The 20,605-nt window shown below is 42.1% G+C and overlaps 1 protein-coding gene across 6 annotated transcripts; it reads left to right on the forward strand.

Annotated features, from left to right (window-relative positions):
- The first annotated feature begins 823 nt into the window (after positions 1-823).
- Positions 824-18,067, forward strand: LOC103629977 (autophagy-related protein 2). 6 transcript variants are annotated; one of them, XM_008651077.3, is made up of 15 exons: positions 859-1,265; positions 2,124-3,139; positions 7,227-7,375; positions 8,524-8,777; positions 8,888-11,562; positions 11,656-11,944; positions 12,030-12,142; positions 13,311-13,503; positions 14,018-14,131; positions 14,222-14,329; positions 14,544-14,676; positions 14,829-15,031; positions 15,946-16,142; positions 17,382-17,555; positions 17,647-18,067. In XM_008651077.3, exons 1-14 carry the CDS (start codon positions 1,080-1,082, stop codon positions 17,440-17,442), a joined length of 5,691 nt encoding a protein of 1,896 aa, XP_008649299.1. In that variant the 5' UTR covers positions 859-1,079; the 3' UTR covers positions 17,443-17,555; positions 17,647-18,067. The 6 variants fall into 6 exon arrangements, with proteins under 6 accessions (XP_008649297.1, XP_008649298.1, XP_008649300.1 ...); XM_035960149.1 differs by having other exon boundaries at positions 17,382-17,533; XM_008651075.3 differs by having other exon boundaries at positions 824-1,265; positions 8,888-11,944.
- The last annotated feature ends 2,538 nt before the right edge of the window (positions 18,068-20,605 follow it).

A 20,605-nucleotide genomic window follows, 5' to 3' on the forward strand; every position in this document is an offset into this window, starting at 1 on the left:
TTGTTACATTACTAGTTCCATAAGACTTCATATGTACTTGTATGTTACTATTGTAACCTTCTATAGCTTTGTGTTGCATTGGGATTGCATTTTCTATTTGGATTAATATGTTTTATGTGATCTTGGACATTACATTATTTGTATGTATATATTATTAGGCACCGTGCAACATGATTTTAACAATTTATAAACATATCTTGCCAAATTTTTTAATTTTTTCTAAACCGGCGAAATCCGCCGAGAAAAAAACGAAATTCCCTGACTCAAAACTTGAAATCATAAACCGTTCGAAATCTATGAAATTGGAGGGAAGTTCGCTGATTTTCCGTTCTCAGGTGGCGAGAAACGAGTGAAAGAATGAGACCTGATACGCGCCGACACGAACTTGGGCGGGACGGGTAGAGACTAGGGGCACGTTTGCGACCTTGGCCCGCTGGTCTGGCTGTGCTCGCGGGATGTAACGTATGTGTTTGTGTGGCTTGACTTGTTTTGGAGCTCGGTTCTGTGCGTGCAAAAGTGACTCTTCAACCTGCCTCCTAGGAAACGAAGGCAGGCTCCGTTTTTTGGAGCTCGGATGCCGGTGGCGCAAACCAGCTCCTCGTGGCTGCTTCCAAGAAACAAAAGTGACTTTTAACCTGGCTATCTACATGTGGCAAATATCAGCTCACTTGAACTAGACTTATTTGTTACAATTGCAGAAACAAATATGTTGTATCAGTTAAGACCGGCTAACTTCGGCCTGGTTCACCCGACCCGACTGAGCCGGCCTCGTACGGGTCGCAAACACGCACTAGAGAGCTGCGCCGCGCCGTCACCCGTCATCATCCTAACCGGATTGGACCCCACTTGTCTGGCCCCATCCGACAGTGGCACAGATTTCCTTTGCGCGAGCATAAATAGGCGATTTCCCAGGGTGTGCGATACAAGTATGCGGCAACTCTGACAGTCTGCTCCAGTGCTCCTCCAGGGTCTAATACGAAAAAGCCGACTTGTTATCAATCGAACCAAGCAACTATCGCTTCCGTCGCCGGCGAGCCTCCTTCTCCGCAACCACCGACGCCGCCGCGAAAGGGGAAGCGATGGGGTTCTTGGACGGCTTCCGTCCCGACACGCTGCTAAAGCGCGTCTGCAAGTCGCTGCTCAAGAAGCGGCTGGGGGATCTGATCCTCGGCGACCTGGACCTCGATCAGTTCGACATCCAGCTTGGCCACGGCACGCTGCAGCTCAACGACCTCGCTCTCAACGCTGAGTTCATCAACCGTAAGGTGCGTTTTCTTCCCTCCCGCTTGTGTATTGTTCTCCCCTGTATATTGGAGCCGTCGCATGTGTATTGGAGCCGTCGCAGTCCGCTTTCAATAAGGCGCAGGGGAGGCTAGGTTTTGCGATAGTTTCATCGCCGATTGCCACACCCTGTTTTCTGGATGATCGAGTTTTGGCGTGGGGAAGCCCAGAACTTGGTACTGAAGATAGGAATAGTTGATTTGATTGCCGGGTGGGTTTAGTTGTTTGATTTTAAATTCTGATCATGATTGACCACTATTCGAAGTTTAGTTGGTATTGAGGCAGGGGTTTTGGCTTTTTTATGCTGGAGCTGAAGATTGGTGCCGAAAAGAAGTTGAGCTGTAGAATTTTTTTTGATTAATGTCTGTGTCAATTTTGACTAATCCCATTTTGTTGTTGCATGGTATGCTTCAGTATTTTTTTATTAGGTTAGTTTGTACCTAAAAGTTTACGGAATAGCAACATAATAAGATCTTGGGGGCAGGAGAAGAGGCTATGCACCTTTGTTGTAGTTCATTCATATGAAGCATCTTAAATTGAAATACATTACAATGTAAAGTTTGCACACACTGAAATGCCGAGTGTGGCTAGTGTTATATTCAATTTAGCAGAAAGCATCATGTGACCAGTTAGTCTATGATTTTACTTGCTGTTCTTTGTAGCTTCAATACCCTTTGCTCACTATTTTTTCTTCTAATTTGATTCACTGTTGTACTTAGCACACCACAATCATTTCTTATTTGAATGCCCCCACCAAAAAAAGTTGTGGAACCTGCGGAAGTGAAATTGTTTGCTTCCTGTCTTATAGTGAAATCATCAGTTAATTTTCTGCATTATTTCAGTTATCAGGATCCCCTATTACGCTGAAAGAAGGATCAATAAAATCCTTGCTAGTAAGATTCGCTGCTAGCTGCGAGATTGTTGTTGAAGAATTGGAGCTTGTGCTTTCTCCATCTGTTGCAAGTGAAGTTGATGATGTGCATACTGAATGCTCTGTCTCTGGTAGTACTAGTGACACACACACTTTAGTCAAGATCCAAAGAAATGAATCCGATAGTAATCAGTGTTCCACTTCTGTATCTCGAGATGTGGATGATGGTGTAAAGAGAATTGCCAATGCCGTCAAACGGTTTCTGACAAGCTTTAATATCAAGTTAAAGAATGCCTATGTCATATTTGATCCTCAAACCAGTTTGAGTAGTAGATTTCCAGAAACTAGTCGATCTCTAGTTTTCCGAATTAAAGAGTTGGAATTTGGAACCCAACTTGGTCTATTTAAACTGGACAACTTTTTAACTTTCCGTGAGGCAGTCATTGAGTTTTTGAAGATGGATGATGTCGACACACTGCTTCAAAATGATCTAAATAGAGGAACAGCTGACATTTCAGCACATCATAGTACTACCGCAGTCTTAACCGGTCCCATTGGTGGATTCTCAGGGAAACTCAATTTAAGCATCCCATGGAATAAGGGTTGCTTGAGCTTTGAGAAAATTGATGCAGATGTATCAGTTGATTCATTAGAATTACGTTTACAATTCAGCAGCATCCGGTGGATCATGAATGTATGGGATTCTCTCCAAAGAAAGCCAGTAGACGAACAGAGTTGTGTTCATAATATTGCAGATATCTCTATTAGTGCTTCGAGCTCTGCCTACTGTCCACCTGCTTCAAGCTCTTTGAAGCCATGTTCAGATTCTGTGATAGCCAGTGACTACATGGCACAGAGCACATTTTCTCAAAACAGGCAGGATAAAGTTCAGGATTCTTTCCTTACAAGCGCACACGTGATAACAGACTGGATGGAGCCTGTTGCTCGTAAGGATCTGTGTGACCCTGATTCAGATTGTGATGAAAGGTTTGTTTCTGCCCTGCATTTCATTCCTTGAAATTCTAGTAACTCTCGTAGTGCACCACGGAATTGATTTTGTCATATTATTGTCAATGTTGCTATACCACAATTTGCTTCTGTTTCTATCTTTTTGTGAATTTTAGACCAACTATAATGTCTTCAGAATTAGTCCATTTGTTTGTGCATGTTTTTCAACTGTAAACACTAAACAGCTTTTGTTATGGCAAGTAGAGTGCCGAACAAATTATATTGGTTTGGTTTGTTAAGACACTTGGTGGTGGAACGAAGATGTCCAAAAGGCTATCAAGGAGAAGAAAGATTGCTACAAACGCTTACATCATGACAAGTGTGCAGAAAACATAGAGAAGTACAGGATAGCGAAGAAGTCTGCAAAGCGAGCGGTTAGTAGAGCCCGGGGTCAAGCCTATGACGACCTTTATCAACGGCTGGACACAAAGCAGGGAGAAAAGGATATCTATAGGATGGCCAAGATTCGTGAAAGGAAGACAAGGGATGTCAACCAAGTCAAATGCATCAAGGACGAAGCAAACCAACTATTAGTGAAGAGTGAAGAGATCAAGAACAGATGGAAGGAGTACTTCAACAAATTGTTCAATGGAGGGAATGAGAGTGCTACAATAGAATTGGACGAACCATTCGATGACAACAACAGGGGTTTTGTACGAAGGATACAAGAATATGAAGTTAAGGAGGCGCTAAAAAGGATGAAGGTAGGAAAGGCGATGGGCCCTGATGGTATCCCTATCGAGGTATGGAGATGTCTTGGAGACATAGCGATAGTATGGCTGACTAAGCTTTTCAACACCATCTTTCGGGCAAACAGAATGCCCGACGAGTGGCGGCGGAGTACATTAGTACCAATCTTCAAGAACAAAGGAGATGTTCAAAGTTGTACTAATTACCGTGGAATTAAGCTCATGAGCCATACAATGAAGCTATGGGAGAGAGTCATTGAACACCGCCTGCGAAAGATGACGAGCGTGACCCAAAATCAGTTTGGTTTCATGCCCGGGAGATCAACTATGGAGGCCATTTTCTTACTAAGACAACTTATGGAGAGATTCAGAGAACAAAAGAAAGACCTGCATATGGTCTTCATAGACTTGGAGAAGGCTTATGACAAAGTACCTAGGAGTGTAATGTGGTGGGCCTTGGAAAAACACAAAGTAGCAACAAAGTACATTAATCTTATTAAAGATATGTACACTAATGTTGTGACAAGTGTCCGAACAAGTGATGGAGACACCGATGACTTTCCAATTAACATAGGACTACATCAAGGGTCGGCTTTGAGCCCTTATCTTTTCGCTTTGGTGATAGATGAGGTCACAAGGGACATACAAGGAGTTTTACCGTGGTGTATGCTTTTTGCCGATGATGTGGTACTTATTGAGGAGAGTAGGAGTGGTGTTTCTCAAAAGTTGGAATTGTGGAGGCAGACGCTGGAAGCAAAAGGTTTTAGGCTTAGTAGGTCTAAAACAGAGTATATGAAGTGTGATTTCAGTGCCATGGGGTATGAGGATGGCGATGTTAGTCTTGATGGGCAAGTGGTACCCAAGAAAGACACTTTTCGTTACTTAGGATCAATGCTTCAAAAGGAGGGAGACATCGATGAGGATGTCAGTCATAGAATTAAAGCCGGATGGTTGAAGTGGCGACAAGCTGCGGGTGTCTTATGCGACCACCGGGTGCCACGCAAACTAAAAGGCAAATTCTACAGGACAGCAATCCGGCCGGCTATGTTGTATGGAGCAGAATGTTGGCCCACTAAAAGACGACATGTCCAACAACTAAGTGTGGCAGAGATGCGTATGTTGCGCTGGATATGTGGCCACACAAGGAGAGATCGAGTCCGGAATGATGATATACGAGAGAGAGTAGGAGTGGCGCCAATTGAGGAGAAGCTTATGCAACATCGCTTGAGATGGTTTGGACATATCCAACGAAGACCTGAAGAGGCACCAGTGCATATCGGAATAATTAGGCGTCCCGAAAATGTGAAGAGAGGTAGAGGTCGACCAACTTTGACGTGGACAGAGGCTGTGAAGAGAGACCTGAAGGAGTGGAATATTGACAAAGAGCTCGCCGCAGATAGGAAGGGGTGGAAGTGTGCAATTCACGTGCCAGAACCCTGATTGATAGTTTCGCTTTTCCTCCTTAATCGTTTGACCTTTTCTTGTGTCCATTTTTAGATCTTGCTGGTCCTTGTGGGTTTTATCTCTTTTATGTGTTTCCCCGTTTCGTTGTTTTCGGTTCTCCTTTGCCTTTGTTTCCCTTTTCTGTTCTTTGGGGGTTGAGCTCTGAGGTTTTCATACGGGGTTTCATCTCTAGCCTACCCCAACGTGCTTGGGACAAAAAAAGGCTTTGTTGTTGTTGTTGTTGTTGTTGGTTTGTTAAGAAAGATAGATTAGATTGGTTTGCTTTGTTAGCTTGTTAGGAAAGAGATACGTTATATTGATTTGGTTAGGATAAGGTAAGAGATAAGTTAGATTGATTTATGTAGTTAGGATAAAGAAAGAGATAAGTGATATTGATTTGGTTAGGATATTCCCTTAGGGGTTAAGTAAGCCTCCTTACATAAGGAGAGGAGATGTATCAATCAAGGTTATTAAAACGACAAAACTTTGAAACGCTCATGGGTGAAGTTTTGACTTTTAAACGAAGTTTAAACGTAGTTTTAAACAACATAGGAAAATTTCAATATATCATACTTTCAGACATACCATCATGCGACCAAGGTCTGTTGTCCACTGTCAACACTCAACAGATGCAGAGCAGCAGAGATGCAGACACTGCTGGCCGTCCTCCAGAGCACCAGTGACCCAACGTGGCGGATGCTGGACTGCTAGAGCGGCGGTGCAGCGGCGGCCTGGAGGACGGGGGGACGGGCCGATGGGCAGGCGGACGGGAGGACGACCTGGACCTAGAGCGGCGGCAGCCTGGGCCCAACGTGGCGGATGCTGCTGGCCAAGGTCTGTTGTCCACTGTCAACACTCAACAGATGCAGAGCAGCAGAGATGCAGACACTGCTGGCCGTCCTCCAGAGCACCAGTGACCCAACGTGGCGGATGCTGGACTGCTAGAGCGGCGGTGCAGCGGCGGCCTGGAGGACGGGGGGACGGGCCGATGGGCAGGCGGACGGGAGGACGACCTGGACCTAGAGCGGCGGCAGCCTGGGCCCTGGCCTGGTGGTGCGGCGGACGTGAGGATGAGCCACGGGAGGACGGGGCACGACAGACGGGAGTGCGTGGCGGCCGGTGGTCTGGAGTGTGGCGGTGTCGCGTGCGTGCACAAAGTGTGCGGCGCCGGATGGAGCACGACTCTACAAGGTCTGATAACAGAGATGGTTGCGGGCTGCAGACGTTTTCTCAACTGGGCTGGGCCCAATTCGATGGCTGGGGCGCTGAGCAGGAGTAAAACGTGAAAACCGTGATGTTTAAACTACAAAACGTGGCGTTTAAACGCCAGAAAACAACGTTTTACATCAAGTTATAAAACGTTTCAGCGTTTCAACACCCTTAGAGCGTTTTGTCGTTTAAACTATGTTTTAACCTCGTTTTAATAACACCGGTATCAATCTAATCAAGCAAGAATTAAAAAGAAAACTCTTCCCTCTTGCTCGGCCATGGGTAAGGCCCCCGGCCGCCCCCAACCCTAGCCGCCACCCAAAACAACCTTTTCTTTTATTTCTTCTCATTTGTGGTCACCACAGAACCCAATTATTGCTATTTTCTTTCTCGATTTGTTCTTTGCTGCATTCTTTGAAGTCCTGTATTTATAATTTATAAAACAGGGCAACTTGCAGAGGGCCATTGACAATTTGACATTATTTGCTTGAGTATTTCTCTGCAGCTTTTGATATATATCGAGGAGTTTTAGTGGTCAAATGCACTAGTTCTCTTCTTTGGCTTTAGCATAAATTTCCCCTTGCTTTGGCACTTAAGTAATTCTTCCATAAGAGTTTCTTGCTGTTTTATAAGTTTCATTTATTTATATTGTTGTGGGAAGCATCCTATTTTTTAAAAGAATTTTTTGGGCTGTCTAATTACTAATCCCTTGTTATTTCTGACAGCATTGATCAGTTCTTTGAATGTTTTGAGGAATTGAGGAACTCCCAGTCAAGTTTAGGAAACAGTGGTATATGGGACTGGACGTGTTCAGTATTCAATGCCATAAGTTTTGCATCCACTTTAGCTTCTGGATCTGATCAAGTTCCTAAAGGTATTCATTTTAACTTTGATGTATCACTTTCAGTTTACTAATGGTTATGCCATACCTTTCACTAATGGTTTTGGTTATGAATGAATAATGTTGCTTCTTCATCTGCCAATTTCTTTGACTCTTGAAACTATCCATGTTAAATAGATTGTTTTCCTTAGGAAAAAATGGCTTCCTTTACATGAACAGTCTCCAAAACACAGCTTTTCCCATCAACTTCTGTTGATGTATATGTTCTGAACCAATAAATTATGATATCATGAAAGCATTTGTCAAGCTGAATCTGTACATGCTAAACTCTAAACGTTCATGGAGATAAAGCTTAAAGTTCATTTAATGCTTGTGTTCCAAAGGGCACTTTTTTTGTGACTGGAATATATATCAGATTGTTAGAACCTAAGTATATTGATGATGGACCAATGCCCTGAACATCTGATTCAATTGATGGTATTGTTAAAAAACGTTTTTTTCTTTTCAAATATAAACTGAAAACATATTTTAACTAACAGAGGTAAACTAGTTGACTGAATGTACTGAAAAAGCACCCTTAACGTTGGACGCAGCTCTCAATTCATGCAAAAAACATTGCATTTCATCAAAATCTTGTGTACCATGTTCTAAGTTTGTCCATTATGGTGTTGGCCACACTTTATTATGAATAGCAACAGAAGTGACTTAAGAAGAATAGCTTACTAACACTATCATGGCCATCTGTTAGTACCACAGACATGAACAAAACCGTTAGATTTATTTCAGTTTTTTATGTTTTTGGCCTCCGTAAGGAGTCCCTTGTATTGGGTCTGATCTTTTTCAGACCTTTGTTTCCTTCCTTCTTAGGGGGTGTTTGAATGCACTAGAGTTAATAGTTAGTTGGCTAAAAAATTGCTAGTAGAATTAGCTAGCTAACTAGTAGCTAATTTGCTAAGTAGATACTAGCTAAACTATTAGCTAGACTGTTTGGATGTCTTCAACTAATTTTAGCATCTAATTATTAGCTCTAGTGCATTCAAACACCCCCTTAATATAATGAGTCACAACTCTCCTGCGTGTTTGAGAAAAAAACCATTTGGTTGTAGTATTTTACTATGACATTGAAATTATCAGATCATCCATATATATGACTATACTTTTTACATTTCATTTGGTAACAGAACCAGTTGTCGAGAGGACCTTACGAGCCTCCATCACCGAGATATCTGTTCTTCTTTTGTTCAGTGATGACACAGATATAAAAAATTCCAGTGTTCCTATCAGTGCATTGGATGATATGAGACATTCTGAAATGTTTTCGAGCTGCCTTTCCTCTGAGCATTTTGAGAAATCAATTATATCTCCTGCTACAGCTTCCAGCTTAAATATGCATCATCTCAAAGCCAAGTGTGAGAACATTCATCTTGATCTACAGGTATTCATTTTGTCTGTACTGGTACTGGTACATCAGGGCTTCTTAGTCCATGCATCATTTTAGTTTCACCAAGCTTGGTATTTGATATTTTTTCTTGTTGATATCTGCAGACTTATCCAAAAAATGTAAGGCTCAAGGCATCAATTGCCCAAATTAAACTTGATGAATACTACCACGCCGGAAACAATATTTCAGATGATTCAAACCTTGGTAATCACTTCTTGAACAATAACTTGCGGCAAGGAGTTCAAGCTTCCCTCCCTCAGTGCCTGTTTGCTGTTGGAGATCATTCGGTGGAAACCTATGAATTTTGTGGCAATAGTTCAACTGAATTGACTAGAGTTGAATTGCTAAAAACTTTTGGCGAGTGCACATTCTGTTATGATGTCAGTACCAAAGATCAAGATGGCAATTTAGTGAGCTCAACTTCCATGTCGATCTATTTGGCTCCTTTGCTTTTATGGGTGCACTTTCATACAATATACATGCTACTGAGTTTTGTAAGTAATGTTGAGTCTGATTTGTCACATGGAGAGCATAAAATTCAAAAGCATGGTGACGAAAAGGGAAGCAGATTGACTACCAGCACAACCATGTCCTCAAGTGGAAGTCTAAAAGTTCAGATATCCCTAGCACAGGCAAGAATTGTCCTGTGCTTTCCATCTGAGTTTTCATGGGATTTGAGCCACCCATCTGTCCTGGATAAGTTCCTGGTGATCGACCATACTTCATGTCTGAACATGGTAGAAACTGCATCACACCCTCAAAACGAAATGCAAAATGAGGTTCATCTTAGCAAGTCGTGTACCTCAATACATTTGGCTGTAGGGGACATAGATGTATATTTGGTTAAGCCAGTCAATAATGTATTGGTTGGTAGAATCTGTTCTTCAAGTAGGCAAACTTTCTCTGCAATGAAAATTCTTTCTGTTACTGGATCCAGTTATAATGACTCTGGCATCACACTGATCAGGAGAAAGTATCCTGTAACTGGCCCTGAGATTTTGAACAATGCTTGGAGTTTGCCAAAGATGCATGATGAAAAGATCACTAAAAATCAAAACAGCAAATGGGCTGGCATTTCCCCTTCTTCAAATGATCTTTTAGAGACAGGATCTAGTATGCGCCAGGAGCTCCTTAAGAGCACTGAGCTCTTATTTCATGTTCAACTTTCTTGTGTTTCATTACGACTTAGTAAAAAGGATTGTGAGTTACTAAATAAGCTGCTAGATCATGTCATTAAGGGGATATCAAATGAACAAACAAGCATTTCTGGAAATTCCAAGGACCAATCTGTTCTGATCAATGATACCTTCATTCAAACGTCTGTCCTTTTTGAATGCAGTATATTGGAAATTTGCACTGAATTGAATGAAACAGTGGAAGTTGGTCCTTTATTACAGGCAGAACTAAAAGGATCCTGGAACTCTGTTAAGTTGAATGTTTCAAAATTTTGTCTTTTCTCCTGTTCAAATGTTGGAGGCCTCAACAATGCCAGTTTTCTTTGGGTGAATCATGGTGAAGGTGAGCTTTGGGGTTCTGTTAGTGCTAAGAATGATAAAATCCCTGGAGAAAGTAAAGATTTTCTTATAGTGGCTTGCAAGGACTCTGCCTGCAGGCGGGGTGATGGTGAAGGTACTAATGTGCTGTCTATTGGTGCTGCTGGCTGTTCTGTGACCCACATCAGGAACCCAAAGCTAAAAGAGAATTACACTTCTGTTGATGTTCGTTCTGGCACAATTGTAGCACCTGGTGGCCGTATGGATTGGATCAATGCGATATGCCTGCTGTTCAGTTCAGGCTCAGATAGAACTGAAAAGTCAGATGATAGTAACACACCAAATAGCTATCAGTCTGGTGAACCTTATTCATCATCTTTATTTATCGAGTTGGCTGATGTTGCTGTTAGCTATGAACCTCATTTTAAACATTCCACTCTCAGTGCTGGAGCAGCCGACCGCAAGTTTTTCTCATGCCTTTTAGCTGCATCATCATTTAAACTCCATAATAAATCTGCATCAGCCTCTGCAGCTACTGATTTTGATATCCAATTACGTGATCTTGGAGTCCTCATTTCTCAATCATCTGGTTCAACAAATGGTACTTGCAGTTATGGTGTAGATTACCTTCGTCAAGCAGGTTATACTAAGGTTGTCCAGAACACATTCATTGAAGCTTCTCTAAGATTAGATTCTTCCTTTTGGAAGCTTGAAATATCTGATTCCCAATTTGACATTGGTACATGTCATGACACAACTTATGGTCTTATTGGTTTGGGATCTCAACTCCAGCAGCTATATGGTCCAGATATGCAGGATGCTTTAGATCATCTGCAGTCTAGGTGGAATAGTGTTCAGCAAGCAAACAAGCAAAATATGGCTGCTGATGCATCAGACAAGTCTGAGAGCAGTTTGGAGATTTTGGTCGATTCTGGGGATTACCAGTCAGATGGACTTCTTGATGATATTATTGAGAATGCTTTTAACACAGAGGATTGCATGGACACCAATTTTTGGGAGAACAATTACCATCACTTATTTAGTAGCAGTGAGACGGATGATGGATTTGAGCTGAATGCGGCCACTTCACATGTATTTCCTATATCTACTCCAGAAGGCAATGTTACTCAAATATCACTAGAACAGAACGTCTGTCCTGATCAAATCATTGATTCATATTGTGTGCCTGAATTTCATCAATCATTATCAACTCTATGTGATGAAGAGCATAAATGTACATCTGGTGACAATTCTCATAGAACCCTGGAAAGTGAAGATGCTGGATGGTATAACAATGTTCCCTTAACAATAGTTGAGAATCATGTTTTGAAAAAGAAAAACGAGCAAGTACTTCAACACAAAGTGTCTTCTGTTTGCAGTTTGAATCCTGATGAATATTGTAATCTGAAAGGAAAGGTTCATATTCATGATATAGATGTAAAGTGGCGGATGTATGCTGGAGATGACTGGTTATTACCTCAGAAAGATTTGACTAGCTTAACATGCACAGATGGAAGAAATAGGAGCTCTTCACTGGAATTTACTGTGAGAGGGCTCAATATCCAAGTTGACATGTATCCAAATGGGGATGTTTCTATATCTAGGCTATCTGTAGCTGCTGAGGACATAACTCTTTGTGATCAAAGTATCCATGCTCCATGGAAACTGGTATTTCTATATTACGAAGTTATATTTACAAACTAACTTTAGTTCCATGGCTAATGATTTGTAATCTTCTCATCCTTCTAAAAAGGTTCTTGGATGTTACAACTCAAAGGATTACCCAAGAGAGTCATGCTCCAGTGCATTCAGGTTAGAATTGGAGTCTGTGAGGCCGGAGCCACAGGCTCCTTTGGAAGACTACAGGTAAATGAAGTATTACATTTCGACATATGATTGGATTCATACGATGAAGAAAGACCCTTAGCTTGTTTCTGCTAATCCATAATTCCATACCGAGTTTTGACGTACTCAATTGATTCAAAAGATTATTTATGCCATTCATACCCATAAGAAAACTTTCTTTGGTGAAGTAAATTGTAATTGAAAAACCTATGTAGTGGCTGCAAATCAGTTATGGAATAAGGTAGGATGCCCTTGCTAATTTACCCCTTTGCATAAGTGAGTAAACATAAATGGTAGAGCCTATGCATCACAGGCTCTAAATGGGTCCCACTGGAGTTTGAGGCATAAGGCATTTGTATCCACTACCCAGATGACATTGGTGGTACTTGGTCTGTCATGGCAAAGGGTTAGGCAAGAGGCAGTGTTATGAGCAGCAAATGGCTGCGAGGGTTTGAGGGCGACAACTAGGGTTAGGGGCGCTGGGGAGGCTGGCCGCAGGGCTTTGCCCACGGCCAGCACGGTCGGCAAGAGAAGTGATTTTCTTCTAATCTCTTGCTTACTTTATTTCTCATCCATTTACATAAATAGGCCGGCTGGCCGGCTCCGCCCCTATCTAGCTAGAGATCTCTTTAAAACTCTCCTAAAAACTCTCAACAAACTACTAACTGATAACCTTATTAGATAATCTCAACTATCTCCTAGATAATCTCAACTAATCTTATCCTTTGACCTGCGCTCCTTGCTGCAGCCCCCTTGGGCCCTGACAGGTCCTGACAGGGAGGGAGGGTAATAGGCATTTGAGGGTGTAGGGAGCCTTTGGGAGACTTTTATTGCTTACTCTACAAGTTTGTTGTAGCTTAAAAAGGGAGAAAATAAGGAGACATCTGAAATTGCTTGAAAGGTTGACAAAAGGCCACCCAAAAGACGGCTCTCAAATGTACCGGTGGGTTGTTGCCAGTTGCCACAAGCTGGATCTTAATCCATACTTAACAGTTGCCAATGTTCAAGCCCTGGTTCGTAGCCTCACGACTGGAGAACTTAACCACCATCCTACAAGCATGTTTTCAGTGTGCTTATTTAAGAGAGTTCTTCATAGAAACAATATGAAATAACCTTTCTCACTTTTGTGCTCTCTTGATATTACAATTACAATCAACTCTCTTCTATTGCACTATCCTAATTTTTTCAGGCTCCATCTTGAGATTTTGCCTCTACAGTTGCATCTTGATCAAGAGCAACTTAACTTCCTAATAAATTTCTTCAAGAATGATTCATGTAACAATGATCCTCATTTGCATTGCGAAAATGATACTGTTGATGTGAAGAGCACAAGCAATGGAAGCAATATGGTTGTGGATGAGGCATTACTTCCTTTCTTTCAGGTATTTCCATGTTCATCACCACATATTTTAACAGACTGCCAAGTGAACTACAAACACAATCGTTAGATTTTGTCGTATTTGTTATGGTCTCTTTGAATTAATCTAGGCCATTAGGTGATCTTAAAGTCTAACAGTGTTGGAGTTCTGGCTGGCCATGTGAGGCGCACAAGCGTCTCGGGCCCACCTGTCATTAGGTGGAAGGGACAACATACAAAAGAATCGCTCCTGTTTTTAACAGTAATAATATTATTATATATAATATTATTGTTATTATTAGATTGCACTCAATGAACTGAGACCTGAGTGTAACACTAGCACACAATCATGTTGTCACAAGTATTCTTTTAAGTTAGACATTTCAGGTTAAGCTAGGAGGACAAAAGGCCAAGCTACTGCTAATTTTGTTTGATTCATGTGACAAACATCAATCATATATTATATCATTGTAAACTGCATGGCCAATGTGTCTTCAGCATATAACATTGTGATCTGTTTTCTCTCTCTCTGGTACCAGAAATTTGACGTAAAGCCACTTATTCTGCACATTAATTATATACCCCGTCAGTTTGACCCGATTGCCCTAAGCAAGGGAAATTACGCAGAACTTCTCAACATTCTTCCATGGAAGGTAAATTCTAGTGAAAGAAACACATTTTAGTAGCAAAGAAACTTTCTGACGATTATGTATAACAACCCTGATATGAGATTTATTGCACAGGGAATTGATTTGAAGCTTAAGCATGTTTCTGCAATGGGCATTTACGGATGGAACAGCATAGGTGATACGGTAGCAGCGGAATGGTTGGAAGACATTTCTAAAAATCAGGTCCTTATCTCCCCTTGTGCACCTGTACTCTCAGACATGTATGCTTTTGCATGAGGGACACGGAACATGTAAAAACTTGATAGCAGAAAAAGTATAAAAGAAATATATATATAATATTTTGATTTGCTTGTGCAAATACAGAGAAAATACTATATTTCCACTTGATTTATGAATTAATCCCCCCTTAGTCTGAACTGAAGTATCTGTTGTCTAGGTGCACAAATTGCTAAAAGGGCTTCCTCCAATAAGATCACTAGTTGCTGTTGGTTCAGGGACCAGAAAGTTGGTCTCGTTGCCCATCAAAAGCTACAAGAAGGATCGGAAATTGCTCAAGGGAATGCAAAGAGGTAAAGATAGATATATAGTGTAGAAAATATACAAATTATGTCAGCTAGCATTTCTGCTGGAATTGTGATTATGCAGTGGTACTATGAACTGTTTGATGGTGACACCATCATCCATACCACTAACAACGACAGTTTCATTTCTTGTTTGACAGGCGCAGTTGCTTTTATTAGAAGTGTTACCATTGAGGCAGTAGGGCTTGGAGTCCATTTGGCTGCAGGAGCTCATGATATGCTTGTGAAGACAGAATGCGCCCTTACAACTGTTCCACCACCTTTAGCCTCATGTGAAGTGAAACGAACAAAGCACAACATTAGAGCTAACCAACCTGAAAGTGCACAGCAAGGAATGAAACAGGTACTGAATTCCTCTGCTTTGCAGATCTTAAAAAAACAATTTGGATCTTTGATAATTACTTACATTGTTCTTGTTTGGGATTGCTTTTAACTCTTTGCATCACTAAGAACTATAATTTATGATTTGGAACTAAGTTTGAAATATATTCCCAATGACTCTGAATTCTGAACTTTTAACAGCCCTAAGGCCTAAGGGCCTAACAACTGTCACTTTTCTTGTAGTGCTTAAAAAAACTCCGTCGGTAGGGGAAAGACCGCTCGGCGCTCGCACAGTATTATATTAAGAAGCTTAATCGAAGCCCCAACCAAGAAAGGTTACGAAAGCTGCCCCCCTTGCAGCATGAGGGTCCGTCCCCTATAAGGGCCTGTTCGTTTGTTACGGTTTGAAAACAGGCCCGTCTTTATTACTGGCCCAAATAGAGTGGATCCAGGTGGTTCACTCAAACCTGGTGAAATTGTGTTATCATGGCCAGGATTCTATCCGGAGGAGACAACACAAAGCTTTGTTCCGGGCCATGGAGGGAGGGGAAAGTTCAAACCGGGCCTATTTTGCTTCCAGTTCAGGCCTAAACGAATAGTGGAAATGGCCCCAACTGAATTCCAAACCGGACCAATTTATTCTACCTGGAAGGAGCCTGGAAACAGGCCAATCCGGTCGATACGAACGGGCCCTAAACCAGATCTTTACTCATGCTTTGAGCCCATAGGTCAGTCCATCTCGTGTGCAAACAACCAGGGAAAGCAGCGAGTGACCTATTTTAAGCAGTGAGTGACCTTTTTTAACCTGAACTTAAAATTCGCTCTCATTGAGATTCGAACTCAGGACTTGAGGAGTGCTATTTAGACCACCTAACCAACTCAGCTAGAGGCTATTACACGCTTTATTGTTATTAACATTAATTAAAAAATTTGCAGGCATATGAAAGTTTAACTGACGGGTTTGGAAGAACTTCCTCTGCTATCATTGGCAATCCTATTAAAGTTTATAACCGAGGGGCTGGTGTCGGATCAGTTCTGGCTACTGCAATCTGTGGAGCACCAGCTGCTGCAGTAGCTCCAATCTCAGCATCTGCTCGTGCTTTACATTATGCACTTCTTGGGCTAAGGAACAGGTCAGTTTTTGCACATTCTCAACCCATTCTGAAGTATTTGTTCTATTGTAATTTGGACACTATCCACGTAATACATGAGTACCAAAGAGCTTGGATCTGTCAGCGGAGATTTTAAACACCACACAAGAAATTACATGTGCATGCCATATTTTACATAATGGAAACATAGTCCGACCTTGGCCTCAAACAAGGTTGCAGCCAATTATTACAACTGAAGGCAGCATATTGCCATGACCCATCAGACGACCTCACCTAAAAACACCAACTACTAACTCAAAGCTACTACAAAGTTAAACGCAACGAAGATCCCCATCCAAAATTGCTAAAGAACTATAGTAACATCACCTCCACATGACGACATGAAGACTTAATTAATTTTTGGTCCTCCCTTCTAGGTTGAAGCTGTGTTTAGAAGCGGCACCAATAAGTTGCCTTGAAGGTTACCTGCAAACAAGAATTGGGGGGGACGATTTATTGAAAACCACACCATTCCTACTTAACCAAATAGCCCAACAAATTGCCGATGCAACGGTTAATAGTAAGTTGCATGATCTGGGGAACAACCCACTCGCCCAAACCCCAAACAAATCATTAGCATTCCGAGGAGGTCTCAACCCCATACTTATTTGTAACAAACGCCAAATGAAAGACGCATACAAACACCTGAAAAACAGGTGTTTCACTGTCTCCGGTCCGCTACAAAAGCAACATGTCTTATTACCGTTCCAATTCCTCCTATCCTTTGTTAGAATTACCTCTTTTTAGGTACCACAAAAAAAAATTATTTTCAAAGGAATCTTTAGTTTCCAAAGGTCCTTGTTACCCATTCCCACCCCATTGTTGAGAGATGCCTGATACAAGGACTGAACAGTAAACAATCCATTGGTAGTCAAGTTCCATCTGAAGGAATCCCTATTAGAATTCAAATTAGTATGCGCTACCAGCGATACCAGTTCAAACCATTGGACCCTCAGATGGTGAACCAATCCTCTAGGAAAGGATATGTTTAAGGGCATGCCATATAAACTTGATATTCTACCTTTAGTCTGTTAAAATAATTCAGCAGCAGAAGTGACTAATTCAACGAAGTGGAGTAATTTTGATGTTTTTTTTTTGGTTGTAATCTGGCTAACCGAGAAACATATTTTTGAAGGATCAATTGTACCTTGACTTAGTGAAAGGAATCATGTCTTTGCTGCTAATTTGTGTTAGCAAAACTTTTCTTTTACACATTTGCAGCCTTGATCCTGAGCATAAGAAGGAATCCATGTACAAATACCAGGGACCCTCCCAAGCATAGACGTCATTGGTGGTCGGTTCATTCTTTGGCGAGCCTTACACCATCTCCCTGAAACTGGTTTTAGGAGCTCCTTTGCCAGTCTCGTCCAATGGTGAGGTGCAAACTTGTACAGTGTAAGCGAGATTTGCTATTGCAGAAATTTAATGCCTTTTGAAAATCAGTATTATCTGATGTTCTTACTGACATTTTGATCCATCTGCGCAGGTGTACAGATCGTAAGACAGATTATATTTGGCATCAAAGCCACACACTAAATTGACACATAAGGGTTTAATTAGCACTCATATTTTGCACCACGAAGGCACGTGGAAGTTTTGTAATCCCTCTTCGTTGCATGACTGCCCCCGATGTACATAATGTGGTTGCTGTGTGGGTTGTGCGGATGTAAATTATCTTCATGACTGTCCCCAATGTACATAATGTGGCTGCTGCGTGAGTTGTGCGGATGTAAATATCTCTTTTGCTTTGGTTGCGTGTGCGCGCGCCTCTGGTCCGCTGTTCAAGAGTGTGTTTTGAGCTGCTGCTGCTGGTGTCATTTGCCGCAGCCCATGAACCTGATCATTCTGGCTTTCTAGTGTTATCACGCTAAAATATCTGATATAGAAGTTGTGCAATATTAAGTCTAGCGCCTGACTCCTTCGCCACGATCCAACGGCCTTCGCGTCGCTTGCCACGCACGCCTGCATACCGCACACGGCTGACCTGAAGCTTGTATAAATGTAACACATCAAGACCTAATACGTACGGTTGTTTCATCGAAGCATTCCAGTCTTTCATGGTATCTTTGTTCGAGCGATCCTCTCTCGAGCGTTCGAGTCCACGTCTAGGCTAGAAATAAGCCGAGCCGAAGCTCTGCTTTATCGCTTTGCGAGCTTGAAACTGTAGCTTGGCTCGGATTCGTTCAGGTTCGTGACCCTTCTATTTAAAGTATAAAATATATATTTTATTGTATATAAAATAAAAAATATATAAAATCTAATAACATATTTTAAAACTATATCTAGCTTCTACACTCGACAAGTTCGGCATCGCATCTCATGTGTTCCATCTGTCGTGCCCTCGACGACTGTGACGTCGATTGGAAGGTGATTGGCTTCTGTATCACCAATTAGCTCTAGACTACCATCTTTAAGCTTGTCTTCAACATCTGGACCGCACACCTCTTCCTTCGTCGTCTGGCTCGCCATCGAGGGTCTGTTACGGGGCAACCGGTTGTAGCTCGCCGTCTATCTTGAAACCGAGTTGTAGGAAACGGTGATGCGAAAGAGGGAGGGTGAAGGGAGAGGCAATTAGGACTTCTAAAACTATCTCTTAACTATGCCACAAATTAATCCCTAAAACAAAACCTATGCAAATAAGCAATCTAGAATGTGCAAACTAGGTTTTATCTAAGTGTTGCTATCTCTACCACAAAAGGAGTTTTGCAACCTAAGTTCCAATCCTAAGTATTGTAACTAGAACGGTGAGATTGAAACTTAAGTACTTAATGTAAATGCGGAAGGTAAAGAGTAAAGGTACTCTCGTGGACGACATCGATATTTTTACCGAGGTATCCAGAACCACACAAGGTCCCAACTAATCCTCGTCGGTTCCCCTACGCAAAGGGTAGCCCACGCGATGGCCAAGCACCACAGTTGAGTAACTCTATAGAGAGTCGTGAGCCTTCTCCACATGCAAGGGGTGCTCCGCTTCCAGCTCCTCGGACGCTCCCCGCCGTCTCTACTATTGAGCTTCCGATCGAAACGCTGTGGGCCTCGTTCCCTCCGGTACACGGTGGCGGCCGTGACACAAACACGGTTGTCACAGTCTTGCAAGACTCTCGCCCCACTTAGTACAATATTACAACGGCTCATGCAAGAGCCGAGGGCTTGTGTGGGTTTTTCTTACCTCACTCAACTAACTAGGATTACACCTAGAGCAAGTGCAAAAGCGGTCTAATTAGCCTAAACACCTCGTAAAACACCTATACTAATCACCAAATGAATCTTTTATGCACTTGTGTGTTGGAGCTCTTGGAAATGTGTGTGCCTCAATGCTTGGGATATGTTTCTTGTGCTCTACACACCACTTGTGGCCGGTTGGAGGGGGTATAAATAGTTCCCCTCAAATAGAGTCGTTGGATAGAAAATTGTTGTTTCTGTCATCGAGCGCACCAGACAGTCCGGACATGTCCGATGCCTCAGCCACGTCAGTCGACCATTTGAAGAGCTGCCGCCGACCGTTGGAAGAGCCGTTGCCGACCGTTGGCCATACTGTCCGGTGCACACTGGACAGTCCGGTGCTCCAGCTCCCGAGAGTCCATTTGCAGAGCTCTCTGCGCAGGATGTCCGGTGCACACCGGACAGTCCGGCGGCTTCACACCGGACAGTCCGGTGTACCACCAGTGTGCTGGCTTACTACCCTTTCTTGTATTCTTCAATCTTTTTCCTTGGGCTCTTTTGGTCTTGACTCTTGAGTCTTGGACTTGTGCTTGATTGTTTTGATCTTCTAAATATCTTTTAGGTCTTCTTTTGAGGTGTTGCATCATCAGAGACTCAGTCCAATCCTCTTTTACATCTTGTGAATTAAAATCACAAATATTTGAAGAACATTAATCCACAAGGTTATGTTGATCATCAAGCACCAAAATCCTTAATCAAATGAACCGGGGTCCATTTTCCTTACAATCTTCTCCTTTTTGGCGATTGATGACAACACAACCAAAGAAAACAAATATAACGAATACTTGATGTAAAAATGTAATATACTTTCTAGGATGCATGAATGTTCCCATGATGTGCGATTATGGACCTAAGCTTCCCCATAACTCCATAACCCACATGCTTCCCAATTAGGACTGAAACCAACATAGATAGCACCTTGCAGGGATAAAAAATTTAAAATTTGGTGGTTTTGGTATTTGATATACTTTTAATTGCTTTGGTTCCTAAAACTTCTCCCCCTTTGGAACCAAACACCGAAAAGGAAGACATTAAAAGTATATAAGAAGTAATTAAACGACTTGCCCTCTAAAAAGATTACTCTCCCTAAACAAGAGCTCGCCCCCTTTGAAAGAGTATTCTCCCTTTTTGTATGAAAGAAGACATACTCCTCCTGCCGGAGATCCTCTACTCAGGAAAAGCACATGAATATGAGAGGAAACAAGACATGATGAAAAGACTAA

This window comes from Zea mays, chromosome 6 (assembly GCF_902167145.1).
Source record: "Zea mays cultivar B73 chromosome 6, Zm-B73-REFERENCE-NAM-5.0, whole genome shotgun sequence".
NCBI lineage: Eukaryota > Viridiplantae > Streptophyta > Magnoliopsida > Poales > Poaceae > Zea > Zea mays.